The 22,790-nt window shown below is 38.7% G+C and overlaps 1 protein-coding gene across 1 annotated transcript in view; it reads right to left on the reverse strand.

Moving 5' to 3' along the window:
- The window catches only part of TSPAN12 (tetraspanin 12), a 41,037-nt gene that overhangs the window by 13,266 nt on the left and 4,981 nt on the right, over positions 1 to 22,790 (reverse strand). Inside the window, exons 3-5 of the mRNA XM_058805243.1 lie at positions 15,737 to 15,819; positions 14,972 to 15,107; positions 815 to 889 (exon numbers count right to left, since the gene is read on the reverse strand). Coding sequence (XP_058661226.1) covers positions 815 to 889; positions 14,972 to 15,107; positions 15,737 to 15,819 — 294 coding nt within the window. The remainder of the gene's footprint in view (positions 1 to 814; positions 890 to 14,971; positions 15,108 to 15,736; positions 15,820 to 22,790) is intronic.

Genomic DNA, 22,790 nt, shown 5'->3' on the forward strand with positions numbered 1-22,790 from the left:
AACATCTTACTGCAATATAATTGTCATTCACTGTTGGAAAGACCATTATATTGGGCATATCTTGGCAGATGAGAGAAAATTATTTGTCCCTCTGTTCATAAAAATGTACCAGACTGAATACAAGATGTAAGGATATAGCAGCCAGCAGTTACATTCCAGTTTAATTTGCTCAACACTTACCTATTTTCTTACATGATGGTTACAAGTCCTCAGTTGGAAAAATTAAAGGTTGGTGTAGTTATAAAAACTAGACAAAGATAAAACCTCTTCACAAGTTTACAGAAGAGTGTTTTATAGTCAAGACATGTTTTGCTTAAAACTGGCATTTATAGCTTGTGGAGGCAGTGTGCAGATTTTAGCAGACAGCAAGTCCTCTATGGAAAGAACATGCTGTCTGTTTACAATGTAGTACCCTTTAAAACACAAAGAACTTTCGGGACAAAATCCCTTCAAATTCTCATCTCCTCTCTCAAAATCCATATTTAAGCCTGAAGTTCTAATTTATCCTCAAAAATATCAAAGACTTCAATGAGAACCTGCCTGAGCAACAATTAACAAAAAATTAAGTTCTTAAATGGGGGGATGAAGGATTTGGCTCTCAAATATAGAGGGGGTAAGGAGAAACCCAGACAGGGCCTTCCAGACAGACAAGCTCCCTCAGGAGAATTCTCTGTTTAAAATTAAGGCAATCAGTTGAAATTAAACTGTCAGAATAATGAACAGAGATAAACACTACAGCAATTAGAAAACAGCTAGCTAATGGAAAACTTAGTTTTATTCTGCTGAAAAAATGCAGCCTCCTTTTCTGACTCACCGTTATTTCCTGCTCGTAGGTCCAAACACCACAGGCCAGTTCAACGCAGAATATTACAAGCAAGCTTCCAAAATACTGCAGAAAACAGAATGGTCTTAGCTATTTTTTATATTCTTTGAAATAAAAATATTTTTCAAAGTTTAATATTGTTAAGTCTTTCTTCAAAGTTAAAGAACATCTGAAAATATTATTAAAATTTCACATGGTTTAAGACGTGGAAACAAAAATACATTTTTGTAACCAAAATATGTAAGACTCAGGCAGCAAACTTTATACAAGCTAAAATCATGAGACATTTCTTTCTTGAAAACTACATTCTTATCAAAGTGATTTAGGTATATAAGGTCTGGTCTCAACGTACAAATATTTAGAGATTAATTGAAATATCTTTTACTATTAGAAGGTATAACCTTTGAACTATTTAAAAATAGGAAATACAAGTGTAAATTAAGAAGTACAAACCTTGGTAAGGACGCTTAAGAAAAACTGGTTGCTGCAACTGTAAAGAGCAGGAGTGTCTTCTTTATAGCATCAACAAACCCTTTCTGAACTGCAGGATAAAGCTACGTGTAATTTAAGGCTGTTTTAACTGGTGTTCCCTACTAAAAATAACCCTTTTATCTTTTATTTAAAGCAGAAGTACACTCTCATTTGTTCTTGACTCCCAACTTTATTCCATGTCAGTGGACTGAGCTTCCCTTTGTTCTCAGTATACAAGACTTTAAAGCTATAGGCTTCATGGATTTTAATTTCATTTGAAAATCAAACAAACAACATCACAATATATAACAGAATAGAATATAACAAATATGTAACTCCATCAGTAGGATACATGCCAAATGGCCTCTAATTAATTATTTCATTCTGGAATCTATTTAGGACACAAAACATGTACTTATGGTGATTTTTTTTTTTTTTAATTAATGGGTAAATAAGATGTATTTACTCTGTATAAAACAGCGTACAAATCCACAAATGTTGGGCTTTAACAGTCATCTACATATTACCTTTTTCATTCATTTGAATGAAAGGTCTGGAACTGAGTAATTCACAGATACCTGGGCAGCTACTGGTCTTGCCTTAATCTCTACTTGCTCGCCAAATCTAACTCCTTGAATTAGGCATGCAGACACACACAGAGATATGTAAGAAGTGTGTGTAGAAATAGTCATGTTAATTTTAAGGAGAAACCTGTACCCATACCCTCTCCCCCTCCCCCTGCAAAGGCCTATCCAATGAAGATGGCACTGAAAGGAGGATTCCTGTTTCACTAGTCTCCATCATGTCACACGGCATCTTTACAGCTGTTACAGCTGAACAACACACTGCATTTCCTTACAAATCAACACTGTAAGCACACACAGAGCTCCAGTATAGGTCTTCAATAACCAAAAAGGTCATCCTCCAAAGGTCCAAAAGAGGAAAAACATGAGTCACACCTTCCAAGAACAACAGCGCTTTTACTAAAATATATATTAATGAGCTTCTATGCAATGTATCTACTATCACTGCAGTGCCTAGTAGCTGTGCAAAGGGTTCTTTAAAGTACAGTAAACATAGAAATCTACTTTTCTAAGTACTCACTTTGGAAGCAGGAAGGAATGCCACACGCTTTAGTGCCACAGGCTCTCTTAATAAATAATTATAATATAAAAAAGTTAAAGGGCATTATGACTAACACCGACATTTTTGAGGCAGAAAAACTACATGTTTCAATGAAAAGTGCATTTCACTTCTCTGCTATCAGAAGAAATTTCAGTGGGTTTATACTCTTAACTGAATAACAAGCTTGGGATTGTCTGCCATCTCCGAGTCTCATACAAAAATCACTGATTGTGGTGAAAGCTATACATCTGGGAGTGTACATACTCCGCAAAACTCCTAATTTGCAGTTTTTTCTAATATTTAATTCATTCCTCAAGTTTAACATTTGAAATGTCTCCATCTTTCTCAGTGTGTAAGTTAAGAGTGTTTGTGGTAGAAGACAGAAGAGCCAAACCCAAGATTTTCTCTGATTCCTGAATACAGCCCAAGATAGAAAACTATTCAGCCAGATTCACTCATAACCCACTTCTGGCTCTGCCAGGGACCGAGCACCCCTGACTAGCTACATCTATACACACGTCAGGGCACTGCAGAATCAAGCTCTCTGTCCTGAGAAAGCCCATCTCTGTCCATAACATAAAAGAGAAAATAATGAGTTAACACACATGAAAGGCCATGCTCTGAATTGAGCGACTGCATGCACACTGAACTCACACACAGGAGTTTGTTTCTCTCCCCTACTGAAAGGGAGTATTATCTCTCTCTCTATGTAATGGTTTGCAAAACAAATACTTCTTAAATAAGATTTTTTTCTGGGGAAAAAAAAGTCCTCTAACCGTTATTTTAATGTATTACCCCTAATTTCCATCTTCCAAATCTAGAAATTATTACTGGCTTCAATGCTTACTCCATTCCCACTTAAATTCCCCAAGAGTCTGAATGCTAAATGCATCTTCCTGCATTTCCATGCTTCTGGTTCTTGCCAGAAATAGGGACTTTGTTTTGAAGCAGGATTAATATTTCTTCCTGTGGGCCATCTTTACAGTCATAAAGATGGGTAACTCACTGAGGAGCACAGCTGTGTATCACACTCTAAACTGGGCCAGAAGTCCCTGAGAGTGCCTTCCACAGAACATCTACCTCAGAGTATTCTTGGCCGTTGCTGAGATACTTTCTATAGATATTTTCTAACTTCTGTGATTGTTTTAAGAACTGGAGACCATTTACAATCACTATCATTCTCTCCTTAGTCTGACATGCGAAGTAATCAGAAAACTGGATTGGTGCCTTGATCCTGATACAAACCAATCAGTTTCCCTGAAGGATTTCTTCCTCCAGCAAAACTGTGAAAAACCTAAAATGTTGCTTCCTTGAGAGAAGCTGAATGACTGAAATACTGGCAGAAAACACTCTTCAGAGAGTAATAAATCAAAGTAAAAATACTTGCCAACTTAAAAAATAAATAAAGCATTAGCCATTTACTGCTCCATATGTCATGCTTGTGGCCAAGATACTCAACTTCAGCATCCCTCCACTGTAAAATGGATGTTGTCAGTTAGCAGGAGCTGGTCTCCTGCAACCTCCTCGTTAAGCCTGCTGTACTACAGGTCACAGGCTGGAAGGGAAGGAGGGAGAAGAAAGGGAGGCAGAAGCTCTGTAAAGCAGTAGTTTTCCAACAGGACTATTTCATCTAACACCTGGAACACTGCACAAGCACTTGCATTTGCAGCATTGGGAGACTGCAGAGGCTTAACCAACTCTGTTTTTCCAGCACATCAGTCCTGAAAGAGAGGTGAAGGGCCTGGGGGCTCGGGAGAATCATGTTCTCCTTCCTTTCCTGTGCAAGAGACTAAACATTCAAGAAGAGAGAATAGAAACAAAGTCATTACTCTGAAAACTAGTTTCAGAGATGCAAAGAGGCATGAAGGGGCAAGGAAAGATAGTAAAGATACTCCATATGTAATCACCAGCCCTGTTCTGCTGGAATAGTCTTCATGTGGTGCACCGCCACAAAAATATCCACAGCCAGTACTCAAATGCTGAAACCTCCAATGCAGACAACACACAACAGCTGGGAATCCCATCACTGCAATACTAATACTAGTGCAGAGATGCTACCAGCTTACACACACCTACTGTTAACTTGTAACAGCCTCCAGAGAGCTCCTGCTCCTGGGCAAGTCAAACAACCCCATGTTCACATCTACAGGTAATTCATTTCTAAGACAGAGAGGACAGCGGGACAGTGAATGCAAATCCCATTATGATGAATTTACAGAAGGGAGGTAACCATCAAGTGTATAAAGACAAAAACCAAAACAAAACCGAACCAAACCAAAAAACAGGGACTAGTATTGAATAGGTTTTGTCCTAATTCAAATTATTATGTGTATAAAGGCTATCAGAACCTGATAAAGCACAAAAAACATACATGGTATTTTCAGATCTGCATTAAAAATCAAAGTAATTAAAACCTATTTTTATAAAGGTTTGTATAGGCTATATAAATATAATAAAAAAATTTAGTCTGAATAAAATTTCTGCGCACCACAGCAGCACCCCACCAAAGGGAACAAGCTCCATATATGCTAGTGTACGCCAGTGCTCCATAAATGGAACATATGTGCTCCAGCATATGCCCAAAATGTCTTCCTATCTCTCTATCTAAGACTAAAAACTAAGTTACAAAATTAGTTTATTCTAAGTAAATTATGACAGGCTTTTTTTGGTATTACATTTGTTCTACCAACAGCTAAGCTAATGTCTACCACCACCAAATATATTCCAGGAACATATTTCTTTCTTGATCATCTCAATCACTTAGACAAAAACACAAATAAAAATAGCAAATGCAAGCACAAAATCACTTTTACTGAATCTAAGGCATTTTACATTTGTTTAAAAGGTGTTTTTTTACAACTACTCCCATTCTGTTCAGAGAGTAATAGCAAAGAGCAGACACATGAAGTATAAAATCTCTCCCTCATGGCTTTCCAACCTGCTGAGTAAAGGATTTTTTTGTTGAAATTGTGGGCAACTTAAGGGCAACGAAACTGTAGTGGGCAACAATCTTTTGTAGATATGTAATATAAAACTCTCACGGCAGTTGTGTTGAATATACCATATGATACCTGCAATTAATAACCTAATGTAATTTGTTTATGCTTTTCAGGCAACAGGTGAAAAGAACTGGTGAAAAATAACCTATTTCTGTTACTAACATGGCTACAGGACGATGAAGAGGACTAAGAAAACACAGTACATGGAGGGAGATTTTAAATTCTTCTCAGAGATTTTTTAACACCAGAAATATTGAATTCTAACTACATTTAGCAAAGGAAAAGTGGAGTTAAAACTTTAGTGCCATACAGTAGTTTACTTCAGTGCAACAGCCAGGGCAATGTCACAGCCAGTGCCCCACTTCAGCTACTATGATGATCCTACTGGCACAGACACAACTGCATGACTGTCCTCTGAGGATGTCCTTCTGAACTCTGTAAACATTCTGTCAGAAACAAAGCTAAGAACAGGAACTACAACAGAAATTTGGTCACTTAAGGTACTTAGTGGTCACTATAGCACTCTGCTGCCTAGCAACTCAAGCAGATACGAGCTGCCATACTACAAAGCTGAGTGTACCCATGTATGTTCTGGAAGTGATGGGGTTTTTTCACATTTTTTCACTCTGCCACTGACGGCTTCAGTAATTTGTTGCCACTGAACTATGAAATGCTTCATCAGCCAGCAGCTACTATAACCAGTGAAACTGTGCTGCTAGCCTGTGCACAAGGAGAATTAAAGACCTGAACACATCCCCAGTCATGCTCCTTTGAGTCCACTCATACCCGTGATCATTTTGTTTGTAGCTTGCAAAAGTGATTTGGAAGCAAGAGCCATGAACATGAACAGGGACAGGATTCTGTGTCAACCCAAATTTCATCAGAACTAGAAAGGCACAAGAATGGTACAGTCTATCTTTTCCTCACTCAGACATTTTTGATTTTATGTTGCATCATGCTCTTCTGTTCTGACAGACAGAAATGTACTGTCAACCTGAAAAGACTTCACCATCTACTTAATTAATCCCTAGAGAACAAATATATCCCACCACACAACACAGACAAAATATTGACTTCTTAAGCTCACTTCCAGATACAGAGAAAGCAAGAGTGCATTCTGTATATGAAAGCAAACAGCTGTGGCAGGCAGGGGCTAACTACTGGAGCCAGAAAAAAAAAAGTTGCAATATAGTGAAGAGAGAGCATGGGGAGCTTTTGAAGAACCTCTCTGGAAGATTGTAGAAATCCTTCATTTTCTGAGCAAATACACCTTTCTTTAAAGGATCAGTGTACTTATTAAGGAATCATTATTCACATCACCTGCATTTTATTTCATAAACATCTTTTTTTCAAGCTTCACTACTCTCCTCCCAAACATTTCTCTCCCAGAAGATACAAAGCCCTTTTCTCCCCCTCAGACTTGAGAAAAAACCCAGCCCTTATTATAGAGCAAACAGAGAGTAGCTGATCAACAACTCTGCTCCCCTCAGACCTGCTGTCTCACTCTGCTTTCTTGAGCAACATGTTCTATGCAGCATTAGAGGTGAAGAAAGCTCTGGAAAGGGCAAGGGCTGAAGAAATTCCAAGAGGGCAGCTGCAGATGAAACCTTACTGTAACCTCTAAAAGATCAGAGCATATGGTATGTAAAGCAAATGCCAGCAGATTTCAAGAGCTATGCATAGCATTTCCCAATGGCTAACAGCCTGAGAGCATCGGCCTTGATCTTCTGAGATGCAAGCGATCCAAACATCTCTCTGCCCTCTGGGAAACCTCAGATGACCATCACCACTGGATCACCAACAGAAATCAGAATTGTTCTGAGTAAAACATAACAAGTCCTTCCTCCTTCAATAACTAAGGAGATATGGTTCCCATTATTTTGTCAGTTTACAAAGTAACAAGGTTATTTTAATGATTAATCCAGCTATCTTTTTTAAAAGTAGAGCAAACATTCATTAAACTGAATCAGACAATCTGCACAGAAAACTGACATCCTGTTTATCCACTTCAGCAGCACAAATTTTCCCCTGCCTCCCTCCCCTGCACCCTCAGCCCTGCCCTGTAGGAATTAACAGTCCATTAATCATTTTGATTTTAAATTTGGTTTATTTGCTTGACAACACAGAAATCTGTGAGAGATGCAGGAAAAAGTCAACAGGGAAATGAGCTGAAACCACCAACTTGCAACATAAGCTACAGAATGTCATCCAGTTCTTCAAAATAAATACATTTCACACAAAAATGATGAAGCATCTCTATTTTCTTAGATTTGGCTTCCCAGATCACAAGATTTTGTCAAAATGTCTTGAAGTCTACGATTTTTGCAAAGTCCACCTCTTTTTTTGTAAAACTTTATAAGTATTTTTTAAATTAATTTTTTATGGCAATGAACATTCTAGATTTAGATTTTAAAGCTATGTATCCAAGTTATTTTTACTAAGCCATTTGTTTTTTTAAAAAACTAAATAAAATTATTTATGAATGGTTAGATTTTTGCTCACAGCCTTGATTCTTCTGTGGGATATTCTTCACCTCTTGTAAATTTTAACTTTCATGGTTATCTTTGCTTATATATGTAAACTGGTATTATTTTGGAAATAAGCAAATACACACTTCAAACAATTATTAGGATTTATTTACTAAGGATTCAATTACCTCAAGTCAGTGAACTTCCCAAAATAAGGGTTATTGCTAGGTAAAGTACCAAACAGGACATCAGTGAAGACAGACATTAAATCATTATTTTCTTATGGGTTGTCATATTCCCTTTCCCCTTTGTCTTCCCCTATTTCATAAGATTTATATCAAAACCTAAAGTTTCCTATTTTGCACAGATTTTTCAAGACACAGCTTCCTTCATTTGTCCACCTGCTCTTTATTTTCTACCAAGGAAATTACACACCATAAAAATGTTTCCTTAGTCAAGAAAACCCTTTTTCTTGTAAAATAGACCCATTTGGTGCTGATACACAATGACTCTCCTTCAGCATGCCCCAAGACACTTCAAACAATCAACATTTTGAGTGAAGAAATTGCTCTTGTAATATAAAACTGTCTTATGATACAAAACCAGCCCCCAGGCACACAGCAAAGTGCCTTTGTGGTTAAATAGACAAAATGGCATGATTCAGCAAGAAAGAGATTCATTTACCTGGCAGGACATCCATTCATGCTCAGCTTGTGGCAACAAGAATGCAGCTGAACAGCAGCAGCAAGGCATACCCCATCAGTGAGGCTGGGCTGTGCCTCACACAAGACACAGAGATTTGGCTAGGCTTTGTGAATTCATATACTCCCTCCTTGATATTAGGAACTTCTCCCATTTCCTATTCATTTCAGCAGAGAAAAAAACCTGAGCAAACAAGCAATGAGAAAAAAAGAGCTGGAAAGGACAGATGGGGGGAAAAACCCCACACTAAGGCAGCAAGACCATATATCATCTCAGCAGCTCCCCATCTTTTCTCAGTCAAGTGCAGCAGCCCTCGTTCCCATTCTGGTATCACTCACAGCTCTCTACCCTTCAACAACCCCAGTGCCTTGAACCTACAAGCATATCAGTCCCTGTCTTTTCTATAGTTTTGTAGTACCCACATCCATTACTTAACCAACCCTTTTATTACTATATTCCCTCTTCTTTTGAACTTGGAGCATTATTCCAGAGCCTTTTTCAGTTTTGATGCTGTTTCATTCTCCTCTACTGCCCTGGCTATCAATGACTTTCAAGAACCGGGAGGGAAGCAGCAGTATGAACAGTGTAACAGGTGGCAATGAGGGAAAACAGGAACAAGGAAGATCTACAAGGCTTGCTCCAAAAGGATCATGAGGGCAAACACAGTGACACAGAGTCAAATGAACTCTCGTGGTATAAGTCCCCAAAACCAAAGTAGTCACTTCCCATCAGGTGAGCCTAGAAGAAGGGCAGGCAGCAAAAAGCATGGCACAGGAAACCAGACAGCATGTGTCATGCAGAAAACACTGAAACCATGAAATTACTACTGCCAGTAGTTATCTACCCTTCAGCACTGTGCCTCTTTCCTAAAGCAAGAGCAAAGGTCTCTTCACTATTGAAGAAATATACAGAAAAGAATTAAAATTCATGGCCTCCTAATGGCACTATCCAGCCTTGCTATCCTAAGTCAAATGCATTTCCCTGAACTGCCCTCAAGAGGCCAGACAGTTCTTGTTACTTGGAGCTACTGGATAACAGCAACAAATAGTGCTGCACTGCTTCTGCAACACTGCTGAGCATTCAGGGCAGCTGCTCAGTGCCTGGCTGAAAGCAGCAGATCATCACTATGATGACAGCAAGCATTTGGATTTAAATCAAGTACTTGCAAGAAGACCCGGACACCCCTACCAGTTCAATTCCTGTAATGCTTCCCCATGCTGCTCAAACACACAGCTGCTCTTGCTTGCTGTGCTCTGCAGGCAGCACCTTCATGGCTACACAACTCCCAATATCCCACACGGCCAAGCAGCTCTTGTCTCCTCTGCTCCCTCTCCCACTCAAGGAAATCAGGAACTGGTTCAAAGCACCTGCCTTGGAAAAAGTCTTTTAAGGACATACACAGCAAGGATTTATTTATGTCAGGGAAGACAAAGTCAACAAAATGCATCATGCTTACACAGGAAGACAGAGAGACTGGCACTGAACCCCAGGACCAATGTACTCCACTCCACAGAGACGGGAGCCCTAGAGAGTGCACACCTTCCTGCAAAGCATGGCTTAGTTCTGTGGTGACACTGTGGCACCACCAAAATCTGTCTCAAAATCCAACAACTTGTCTGAACCTTAAAAATCCTGATCTAAATAGGAAAGACACTTTCTCTCCATTTCAAGGCAAAAAGATATATAGGAATTAGTACAGGCATCATCTCCAGGGGTTTACCTCTGAATTCAAAGTTAGAAATATGGAAAGAAAGAAATACTCTATTTTTTTTGAGAAAGTTGCTCACATACTGGGGTATAATAAAAATTGGTGAACTTTCAGTGTATTTTCTCTTACCAGTGGAACAGTAAACAAGCTGTACTTCAGAATGCAAGCTTATATTCAGCCTCTTAGTTAGGCTATCTAAAACTGAGGTTTAGCAGAGTACTGTCTTCTAATCAAACCTGAACTACAGTATTATGAACACATTTAAACCAGTCCTTCAAACAAGGTAGGCCAACCTGTCTTGTGAATCTGCCTTCCTCCCACTCATAGCACATTTGTAAATGGGCTGTTGATAAAAGCCACAAAATACAAACTCAGTCTGTCCAGCTTAATACTAAACTCCATGGGTTTACACCAAGTATGTTTGTTAGCTGTTTCTTCCCTTCAATGCTTGGTATCTAAATAATTTAGAAATACTTCTGGTTAGTAAATAACAATTCCAGTGCCAAATGTTAGTACAAGGTACTGGAGCAGCTGTAACTGTGCTAAGAGTCCACATGGATAGGAATGAACATCCTCTCTTACTACAGAGCAAATAACCTATACTATGTGTTACTGCAGAAACACAGGCTACCACAAAAAGGGAAAAAAAAACAGACAACAAAATTTGTTATCACTGAAGTCTCATATTAATTCCTGCCAACTGTAGTCATAAGTACTACAGAAGAGCTGATGCTGTGGTACTGTAGAGCAGCTAACATTTCACACAGTGTAAGAATGCCTTCTAGGAAGAAAACATTAGCAATTATTGGTATCTTGCAAAATAGCAGATGTTCAAATTTAATCAACCCTGTCACCTCTGCATCCACATGGACTGAAATGGGTGTGTGTACATAGAAGTATTTGCCACAAGAGGTGATACAGTCAATAGTATCTCAGCATTCTTTAGATAGACTTACAGAAACCACAAGTTTAATGATGGTTTGTCTGGCTGTGTTTCAACTCACTACACAGCTTAGTCTACCAGGGTCCTATTTATAACCAGGTTCCACCAGAACTGAATTAATAAGCTGTTTAACCACACACCAACAGGGTCTAACAATGTTTAGTTCTGAGGAATATTTATTACTCTGTCAACTATGTGATAAAAATCATTAACAGGCTTTGCCCTGTTGACCATCAAATATTTCTAATTGTTTTCCCCTTTGTGAAAACACACACAAATTTGAATCCTGTGCTATGTGAATGCTGCAGTTACAGAAAAGTCATGGTTAAAAATACAAGAAATTGCAATGAAAATTTCAGCCAGCAATTATTTTCAAGTAAGATTTTTATGAAGCTCTTCTTGCTAAGCACCAGAGCTTACTTTTGTTATTTTAATAAAACAAGAATTCAAAAAACTACCCAAACAACAACAACAAAACCAACCAAATAAACAACCCCCCCCAACAACAAAACCCAAACAAAATTTTAAAATAACAAACAGACAAAACAAAAACAACCCACCCACATCCTTAGGTTACTACTCTTAAAGAATATATGCACTTTGTTAGGGTTTGGGTTTTTTCAGTTAGGCAATGTGCACAAGAAACTTTGAAAACAATCCAAAACAGAGCCTCAGAAGAAGAGAGGCAAAGTATTTTTTTTCAAATCCAGAAGCAATCTTGTTGAAAGAACTGTACCAACCACCATAAAATTGGGACTCTCCCATCCTTGCACTTTTCATGCATCTAAGTCAGTGACTTGGAAGAGCTCAGATCTTCCCCTTTAGGCTGGCATCACAGCTACTTCTACATGAGAATGTTGGTCAATCACATACAAAAAAATATAGAAACTCAAGGTACACATGGACTCTTCAGACCAACTACCCTACAGGACATATTTCTGAAGTAATTAAAATGAAATTATCATAGCTTTAAAATGCTGGTTCTACAAAAAGTCCAGAGCATGCACCTCAGAAGACTGAGGTTTTACATTTTCCTACTATTAAGCTGAGCAAACATGAGTTTGATCTATACTTATGCCCCCACGTGAAGACAGAAATGTTTCAAGCATTTAACTCCAAGACAAAATTTCAAGAATGAAATGAAAATGATTATGTATTAAAATGTATTAAAACTGAACACTGTATTTATTTTATTGTCTTTACACTTTATTACATTTTCCAAAAATCCATTTCAATTAACATCAGCACTTGCAATGAGCATGCTGCCAGGAACGTCAAGACTTGTATCCAATTATCTGTGCATGCCATCATTATGGCTTTCATGTACTTCAAAAAGAAGACTAAAAGCATGATTGAAGAGGTTGTTAATGTTTTACATGAAGGTTCTTTTCTTTTAGTTCATCTGGCTGAACAAAAGCTCATTTTGTTGATCCACCAGTTTTCTGATTAGTCTGATGAATGAAGCATTGACTTATGTGGGCATACTTCTGTATGGTATAACATAACTGCATTCATTTGACAATCAATCAAAGACAATGACATATTTAGGAAGATATAATTTAGTTTTGCTTATCAGTTTTTTTAGCAAGAGCAAATCTCAAGCTCCTGAAAATGAAATATTGCAACATAAAATGATAGAAATGTCTTGTTTTGATTTAGTTTAACTTGACTGCCTAAACACACTTCAAATTATTTATTTCCAGATGGTACTAAAGGCTAGAAATTATTTCTTCTTTTCACTTGCAGTGTAAATAAAGTGAAGGTCAAAACTAGTTTTAACTTCATTATCTCTTGAAGTAGTAAGGTGGGTTTTTTCAAAGCTTATACTGAAAATAGCTTTTTCTTTCCCCGGATATTATGTGGCACTGATCAACATCATATAGTTACTTTTACCTTTTAATTAATTTAACTAGTATTAAAAACTACCACCACTATAAAATAAAGAACACTTTATGAAAGAAATCTTATACCCTGACAAAAACCCCTAATGTTAGTAAGTTTATCATATTTTAATACTTTCACTGTTTAGATAAAACAAAAATATGTACAAAGCCATTTTAAGATATGTAAGAAAGATTACTAGAGAAATTATATGGTATGAAATGACATTAATCCATTACTCTTACACACATGCCCATAACTAATTGTCTTAGAACTTGTCTCTACTGACTTGCAATATTAAGATCCAGAAATAAAAAATGCATGACCATTCTGTTACTCTAACATGATCAGATTTAAATGAGAGTTTTCCCCAACAATACAGTTTTGAAAGAACAATCTTCACACTGCATACAAGCTGAACAAACTATCCAAAAGAGAAACAGCACTGCCCTCTTGCAACTGAGGAACACTTCTGTCACAGACATTCAGCTGGAAATATCAAATAAAGCTTTCTCCAACCCTCTCAAATAAAATTTAAAAAAAGATATTTTAATACAAGACCACAGTAAAGTTTTGCAACTGTTTATTCTGCAGTTAGAATATTTCTGTTAGAGAAAAGCAAAGGTTCCATAAATCTCAGCCAATTTCTTATGGTGTTTTATGTGGCACCTAAACCTCACAAAATCTGTGAGGTTTAGGTGTCACATACTTAAGCCTGCAGAGATCCACAAGAAAAATTCAACTGAATGCACTCTGTGAGAATCTAACACACAGTGCAGTGAAAAAACAGCAGGAGCCCAACTCTACTTGTATGGGACCCTGGATATTCCCAAGAGCTGAAGGGTTCTAGCTGTCTGATTTCTCCTATTGCAATTACAGTAGTCAAGTCTGATAAACCTCTGATAAACCTCATTGCTCCTGCTCTCTTCAACTTACAGAGTGCTTGGAATCCTGCTCATCCTCACGTTAAAAAACAAAGTCCAATTCTGCAAAGAGCTACAGCTACACTTTTAAGAAGCATACAGATACATGGCACTCTTGGATCTCCTGGATTTCAGTACTGCCAACAGAGTAAAAATTTTAACTCTAAAGCTTTAAAATTTGTGTGAACTTGATGGGCTTTTGTTGGAGCGGCATTTTTTGGTTGACTGTTTCTTTAATTGTCCCCAAATTCACTGACTTCCAGATGAAGAACATGGTGTTTAGCTCCCTTGACAGTCAAAGCCACATCACAGTTAAACTGTACACAAAGCTTTGTGCAGGAGAGACTACCACATTTCAGCTGCTGTCAGCTCAGTTATATACTCTCCAAATGAAGGAAGAAGATGGGTATTTGGAATTTATTTTTAAACTTGCTCGCAACCAAATGCAACTGCAAAATTCCACATCCATGTAAGAGAAAAAGAAGTATCTGAACACACTCAGAATAACTTTCATCACCTACAAGTTCTGTTACTTTACACACACAGTCAGCAGTGGAATAATGCAAAGTCTAGGTTAGGTAGCTGTTGCTCAGCTAGGAGTCAAAACAGCAGCATACGGGTTTATTAGGGAGTACTCAGACTCATGTCCCTATAATTATTAGTACTGAAGAGTTTGAGTTATTTTTCCCTTCAGCAACTCCTCTACTAAATGAAGTGAATTTTTGCAATTGAGACACTGCTTGTCTTTCAGTCACAGCATAATGCAGTTTAGGCAATAAATTATTTCCCACTGTGTGCTTTGCAATTACAATTCCTCACCGATACCGTAACTCAACAGGGTAATAAAAAATAATCAGTATTTATCTAGTGCCTGTGGATTAAAACCTTTCTAACACTCCTGAAACAAAACAGAAGTTATGAAACATACCCAGACAAGGAGCAACAGATTTCTTTTCACTGTTCCACAGTATCCCAGCATTCCAACTATGATGAGGAAACAGCAGACTGCAATCATAACTGGGTGGACCACAGGAAAGTAAGTCAAAATGACAGCCTCCTCCACCCTAAAAACCAATCAGAACAGTAATCAAAACAAGCAAAAACACAAAAAAAGATATAAAAGAAAAAAATACAGCCATTAAGAATAAAATGGTGATTAGCAGATGCATTCTTCCAGCACCTTACACATTTCACAAAAACCTCTTCAACATGGTTTTAAAGCCAAATGCTGCATTTGAGTACCAAAAACTGCATTGTCCAAAACCTCTCTGGAGCAAAGGTAATCTTCCTGTCCTGCACTTGCACAGTATGCAGCAAAATGAGGCCCTGTTTCATCACCAGTGCTCATAAGCACTGCTGTAATAAAATTAATAGAATTTCTAAATCCCTGGACTGAATAAAGTATTCAAAACTAAAAAGTAATATAATCTGATTACATGTTGTCAACAGACCAAAAATTGATCCCTGTCAGAAGAGAAAGGCACATGATTGAAACCCTACCCTTCCCCTTTTTCTAATTTCAACTGGTGCCCGAAACTGGGGCAAAAAATGCACCTTCCAATACATCAATGTTCAGCTTAACTGAAAGATTCTGAATTCTACAAGTCCTAATTAAGAAGCTTACCACACAGAATGAACAATATCTACCCTTATCAGTAACCCACACAGATTAGAAGTTTAACTAAAGCTTTACCTTGTTTCTGCAGTTAAAGTGAGAACATTATTCAGGTAGTCTCTCAGCCAAGCAGAAACCCCTAATATGCTGATGGACATCAACTAAAAAGAAAACATTAAGTTATTTATCATGTGTTTAATGCAAATTACATGATCATTCATAATTTAAGCAGAGGATCAATCATCACTAACATCTTTCATGCATTCATTTATTTGAACAACATACTGTCCCCAAAACTGTACTTCTATATGCTTAGAATTGGTTTGCTGCCCAAGTATTAGGATGCCAGTGACAATAATCTTTTCCATGTAGTGATGCTACTGCTGGCTCCTCTCCCACCACTGCACAACAAACCATAGAAACAACAGGGAGTGCTTACACTGCTAAAATCAGTGACTCCTCAGGGTTACAAGTGATACACATCAGTCTGCAGGAAACCATGAAGCCATGCCCAGGTACACAGCTAGTGAAGAAAAAGCTGATACAGCAGTCCTGATACACTGACACTCAAGAGAGAAGATTTATCTTGGGTTAAATTTAGAAGAATCTGATTCTCTTGCTCATTCTGACACAGTCACACCATGAATACTACACCTCAGTTTCTTGAACCATAAAATGAAAATAAAACTAACTGCATTTCAATTATTAACCATATAAAGCATTTGGGTATCCAACATGTCAGACACTTCAAAGGCATAAAGCCACTGCACTTTCACTAGGACTGCTCCCACAGCAAGTAAATCCCCAAAACTGGGCAATAATTCCCCACCTAGAATTGCCACCACCTCAGCAGACATGGATTTCTGTCACCTGATGCCACTGTACACTTCAGCACACCAGGAGAAGCTCTGCCCTCTGATTTTCTTGAGAAGCCAAACCCGAACAACACACTCAGAGCCTGCCACCCTGTGACAGCACCATCTCTGGCACTGCTGCAGCAGAGGTACTGCTAGAGGACAAGGCACTCCTCACTCACTTGTCACAGGGGTACTGGGCCTGAGCCACAGAAGAGGCAGGACTTCAGAAGCACCACTGTCTTGCTGAGGGAGGGAATCCTAAGCATGCTGACTTTCCTGAATACTCCTGTTTTCATGAACTGCATAGGAGTATAACAGGACACATCAGCATTATACTTACAGTTTCTTAAAGCAGTAAAAAGTGCTAATCTCCCCTGTGGTCCTCAACATCTAGCTTCTCACATGCCCTCATATTTCCCTGAAGGTGTTTTGAAGAACAAGTTAAGTGGTTCAAACCTAATAGGAAAAGTCACTCTGTGTCCATACTGGCTCCTAGCCTGCAGCATGCCCACAGCAAACTACTTCTGCCTTTAAGATTTCACAGAAGTCCCAGCAGCTATCCCAAAGCTTCTTCCTGCTTTTCAGATCGGATGCACAAAGTACAGGCACTGCCCTGGCTGTGAGTGCTGCCTGCAGGAGCTGGTGCTTGGCATGCTGCAAGCATACTCTTGGAAGCTAGTGCACGCTACGTGGCTACTATATTCACTCCTGTGGGATCTGTTTTGGCTGGTGAAACAGTAACAGTAAAGAACATTTTCTATTGTCCTATTTGCAGGAAGCTGCAGGAACAAGGAAAACAAGATTACTGGAATCTCCTCCTAAATAAACTCCTCCCAGCCATTGCCTAAGAAAGCATCAGGCAGTCATACCACACAAGCAGTCAGAAACACTACAGAGGTAAAGCAGACTGCCAGCAGCCAGCCTACTTTCTTGTTGTCAAAAGGCAACAAAACATTTTTAACCCTCCAAATCTCCCTGAAAGGCCTGTTGATGCACACAGAAAAGCATTATCTCACATATCCACTCTGTTTATGGTAAAATATTTAAGATATATTTAAGATGTAGCCCAGTTTGGTTACTTCATTTTACAACAGCGGTGTTCAGAAGCGAGAAGTCCATCAAACCACTGCTCAGAAACTTTCATTAAGAGCCAGATGGTCCTGCTAGAAGAGCAGTACTAGAAAAATGATCACTTTCTAAATAATATTCCTCCTCACACACCAGACTGGTGGACTGCCTGCTCCTTGCTGTCCATTAGGCACTCTCAGGCTGCACCAATTTTGTTTCAGCCGTCAGCATGCGGCAACACATTGTACACAGCAGTGAGAGGGGGTGGATTTTGAGGAAGGATAAACTCTCTTTCAGCAGAGGTAAGATCTGGCAGCATACTGAAGCATGCAGGTTACTCACAGACAACAGGGAGATCACAGAGCAAACAGGTAAAAGGCAGAGGGGACAGAAAGGATTTCCTGGACACCAAAAGTACTGAGCAGAGTTCTGTCACTAAGAGAATCATTCCGTCTGCTAGAAGGACTTGTGTGCAAAGGCAAATCAGGAAGGACAAGAATTTTCATTTCTGTTCTGTCTGCCTAAATTGAGTTTTCTCTACCTAGACATGTATTTTTGCCCACAAAAAATCCAAGGAAAATCTAGGCAGATATATCACCAAGCTGAGGCCAACACATGGCTCTGTGACTTCTACAGAAATGCTCAGTAATCACATCAGAAAATGTGACTCCTTTTTCATCTAAGAACAGCAACTGGAAGAAAAGGACTGCTTCCTTCAACCTAGGAATAACCTTCACCAATAATATAACTACATGAATAATAACCTTCACCAATAATGTAACTACATGAACACCATTTCAGTTCATAAGAACAAACTCTTCTATGAAAGGCCTCTTGCATCATTCAGAAAGATTTTAGCCATTTAGATTCCCCTTGACTATTCTCACTTAGTATGAATAACTAGCAATTACTATTGTTTCCTGCTGATGCAAATTACATGCAAGAACATTCCACCTATAAAGCCTGTGAAAGCCAGGTTACTGCTCAACTACTCACCTACCCTGTGCCTGGCATGTTTTCACCACCATTAACTGCTTCACGTGTTACTGAACTTCTGCTACTCTTAAAATGCACAAGAGCTAGGTCAGCATGACTCTGAAGTGCAAGCATATTGCCTTACCTCTCTGCTAAACAGATGTTACACACAATTACCTGTGCAACGCTCTCCTGCCAATCAAATTCCTAGTGAGGCACCTTTGGGCACTGCATTTTCAAGAAAGTCTACAGTGAATTATTATTCTGAATGACCTGAAAGCCAGAGTGCTGTGACACACTTCATTCCCTGGCATGAAAGTCAGTAACAGTGTCCAGCTGGGGTAGCCGAAAGGCATGGGGCAGAAAGTGAAGGCAAATACTCAAGAGGCTCCTCTTGAAAAAAAGATGCCTGTAAAAGAGCAAACTGGTAACTCAAAATAGCAATTCAGAAATAAGTTCATTACAACATGTGTATTTCCCAGCACATAAGCCAGCAAGTGCTTGGTACCTCTTCCCTAACAGAAGGAAATGATGGGGAAAAAGTTGCATCCCCTCTGATCACCAGAAGTGAGTCTCAGGGCACCAACACCTTGACGGATGAAAGATGCCTCTGCAACACCAGACTGTCCTACATAATGACTGATGTTTATTTTAGTGACAAAAGATTATCAAGTTCTAGCTCCCATCCATCAATCCACTTGCTCACCTGCTCCATAGCCACAATGGAATCACAGCAAGAACACAACAAACATGTCTGGCCTCCAGAGCTCCTGCTGACTCAATGTGCAGATGGGCAGCCCTGTAAAAGCACTAAACATCCTCAAGTGCCAGATGACATCAAGAAAGCTCCAGGCATACACCACTTCACACCACCTACAGCACATGCAGACCTTCAGCCAGCAGCACAACAAGTCCATCAACACCAGCAGCAGTACAACTGAGTCCAGGCACTCAGCAGGCAAGAACAGCCTCCCCAAAAACCTTGGTGGACATCCAAACCCACCAGCAAGTAGCAGCAGGCACATCACTGCAATTCACTGCCAAGTGATTTTCAAGAAGTCACGGGCAAGAGCAAGGTCCTGATTACAGCTATTGTTGGTTCATTTGAAAGACGGTAAAACAGTGGTCCCAAAAAACTGGCAGTCCCCACTTCAGTCACTGCTTCAAAACAGATTAATATGTATAATACAGTTAAAATCTGTATCAAGCAATCAGATGAAAGAACACAAGTTTATGACAAAAGTGCTAAGACAATTCTCACATTAGCAGTAACATCATTTCCCCAAAAAGTTCTCATTCAAGCTTCTCTGATGACAGCCAGTCTGCTGTGCTGTAAGTATGACATGACAGTATGCATAAAATGTTTATTTGTTGCAGCTGGCTGCAAAAGTCACTATGAGTTTTAATTCTGAACTGTCACAGTATGTTGTATAGCCATCAACATGACACTGAGGAGTTCACAATTATGCCTACTGGAATGCTCTATTTTAAATATATTTTCACACTGATTGAACTTAGGTAATAAATTCTATTTTTGTATATGAGCAATATGCGCACAATAATATTTTGAATTTTCAAATTAATTTCTAATGTAAAGTTTTTAAAGCTACTAAAGCTTTCTCAGACAAAAAACTGAATTAAAATATCCAACAACAGACTTCAGCTATTAGGAGTGATCACTTCCAAGCACAGTTTAAATTGTCTTTAGAACTCTCTTACATAAATTAGACATCAAAATTCAAATACAAAATCATTTGCAATTCATTAAGTATATCTTTTAAGCCATTATTTTGAAATTTCTACTCCCAGTGTCTCTGAGGCCATACCTTAACTGGAAAATAAATCTGCATTTCCAATTAGTAAATGAACATGGACTTCTGTCTTTAAGGGAGCAAGTCCAATTGATCTTGCTATATCCACACCTGTGTTCACACTCCCATAATTTTTTTCATTTAAGCATTCTAGCACATTCATTTTACTTTTGCTCAAATTTCAGAATATTTTTTAAACATTAAATCGGAGGAAAGCTTAAAAGTATCTTCCATACCAAAAGTCACACATGATCGTTTTTATTCCAACAGATGGGGTAAACATCTTCAGGCCATGTCTGATATCCATAATGAAACACTGACTAACAGCACGACAGAGCAACCTGCTTTGCATGAAAAGGTTTCTGGCTACAAGAAAATGACTTTCAAGATACGACAACATTCATCAAAATATGTCCTATAATTTTAGTTAAAAAAAAAGGCAACAAAAAAAACCCACCATAAACAAACAAAACCCAAGACACAAACCTTGTGAAAATCTTCCTGTTAAAATTGATTTGGGTAGTCTGAGCTATAACTAACCCTTACCAAAGGACAGAGGGGATACACCACTACAAGGTCATGAGCATGCTGCAATGCTTTTACAGGATTTTCACCATTAGGTTCAATATTCAGATCACTGAACAAACACAGATAACTCAGATCCATGGATAAACAGAGAGCTACGTTTTTTTGGGACAGAGTGGAGGAGGGGGAACAAGAGGCCTTGTTTTTCTGTATTACCTGATAAAACTTAAATGTTTAGAGAAAAAATTGCCCATAAAAAAGGGAAATCCTCTATTTGCTAAAAAAGCACCTTTGATTCTATAGATATTCCAACATTTCATTTTAGCTAAGCTTCCTACAAGGTTATGCCTTGGTCCCCTCCCACATCAGTAAACAGCTGAAGCACGTTCATATTTGCACTTTGAATCTGGGTTTGCTTGCACAGCTGCAACAGTGAGTTAGCAACCTGCTCCACATTTGGCATGGCTGGAACTCACACACTCTGCAGTAAGGCTGGAGCACTGAGAGGTCACCCTCCTGGGGAACATGAGCCAGCTTTTCAGCAGGTGGCTGTTCAAGGTGCCCAGAGGAAGCACAGCAGAAAGAACAAGAGCCCAAGCATGCAAACAAAGTTGAAGTACAGTCCTACTGTGTATCCCACATCAACCTCTGGGCCCACATCAACCTCTGGGCTGTGTAGAACAAGGGTACACTAAAAGCAAAGAATGATAAAGAAGTACATATACTTCTTCAAGCACCCTCTCTGCAACTACTCAGGCACTGCACTTCTTGTTAGGACATGACTTGTGCCACTTTTCCCTCGAAAGTAATCATCTCACAGTCAAGACATCTTTTGCTTTGGGGAGGAACAGGCATGTGCTGCTCATCACAGGTAATCCAGAGCAACGCTCACAAGTATCGCAATCCACACATCACCATGATGTGCCTTCACATATATACAATATACTCTTAATTTTGTTTCTTTAAGAGTTTGCTTTTATTCGTGGACAGTAGTTAATCTCAGAGATACAGGCAAATTATTTTTAAACTCAGTATATATATATGTATATATATATATATATCTCTTAAAAAGAGCATGTGATTCCTATGATCCACAAGACTACACGTTAGCTGTTAGTGGATTTATACCCAACTTTCCTGTTTTACACGTGAATACCCATGAACACACAAGGATGACTAAAATGAACCTGCATTTTTATTTAAATCACATAGTCCTATAAAAATGCACAAAATTAAACTGTCTCCTACACCTTGTGAAATAGCTACAAGATATTTTAAAAATTGTTATTATTCTATGAGCCTTGTCTAGAGCTTGCCACAGACTCAAGATGAGAATCGTCAGGGTACAGGAGCATACTGGGCACAGGGTACTGGAGATTCATGAATAACTGGACAGCTACTTTCTACAAAAGGAGATGTGAATTTAAAGAAAGAAAAAATGTACAAGTACCTACATGCCAGATGGAACCTTCCAGTTTGCTCCAGATTGTGGTCTACCACTATAAACAGACAGCTTGAAATTTTCCTTCCCCCTGAGCTATGGGCTCGAATCTTGTCAGCACAGGTTCGTGATTCATCCTCCAGGTTGATGCAATGAGTTCCACAGAGTTAATTGTGAGTATTACCAACAAAGTGTCTGTGGTTCATTTATTTCTGAATGGCAATTAAAAAGCATATTAATGCAACTTCTAACATGTGGGTGGGATCTGAGTTTGTTTTCTCCATTTCCATTAGCACATTAAGCCACTCTATTTCAGGACAGTTTTCCAGAAACTCATCCAGCAATTCACAGCTGATATGCCACTCAGGGTGAGCCACATGACCTACAAAGATACTTGGAATAAAAATGTATATAGAGGTAGACTCAAAGTTAACTTATGGCTGAACTCTACTTTG

The sequence above is a fragment of the Ammospiza caudacuta genome, chromosome 5 (genome assembly GCF_027887145.1).
Source record: "Ammospiza caudacuta isolate bAmmCau1 chromosome 5, bAmmCau1.pri, whole genome shotgun sequence".
Lineage (NCBI taxonomy): Eukaryota > Metazoa > Chordata > Aves > Passeriformes > Passerellidae > Ammospiza > Ammospiza caudacuta.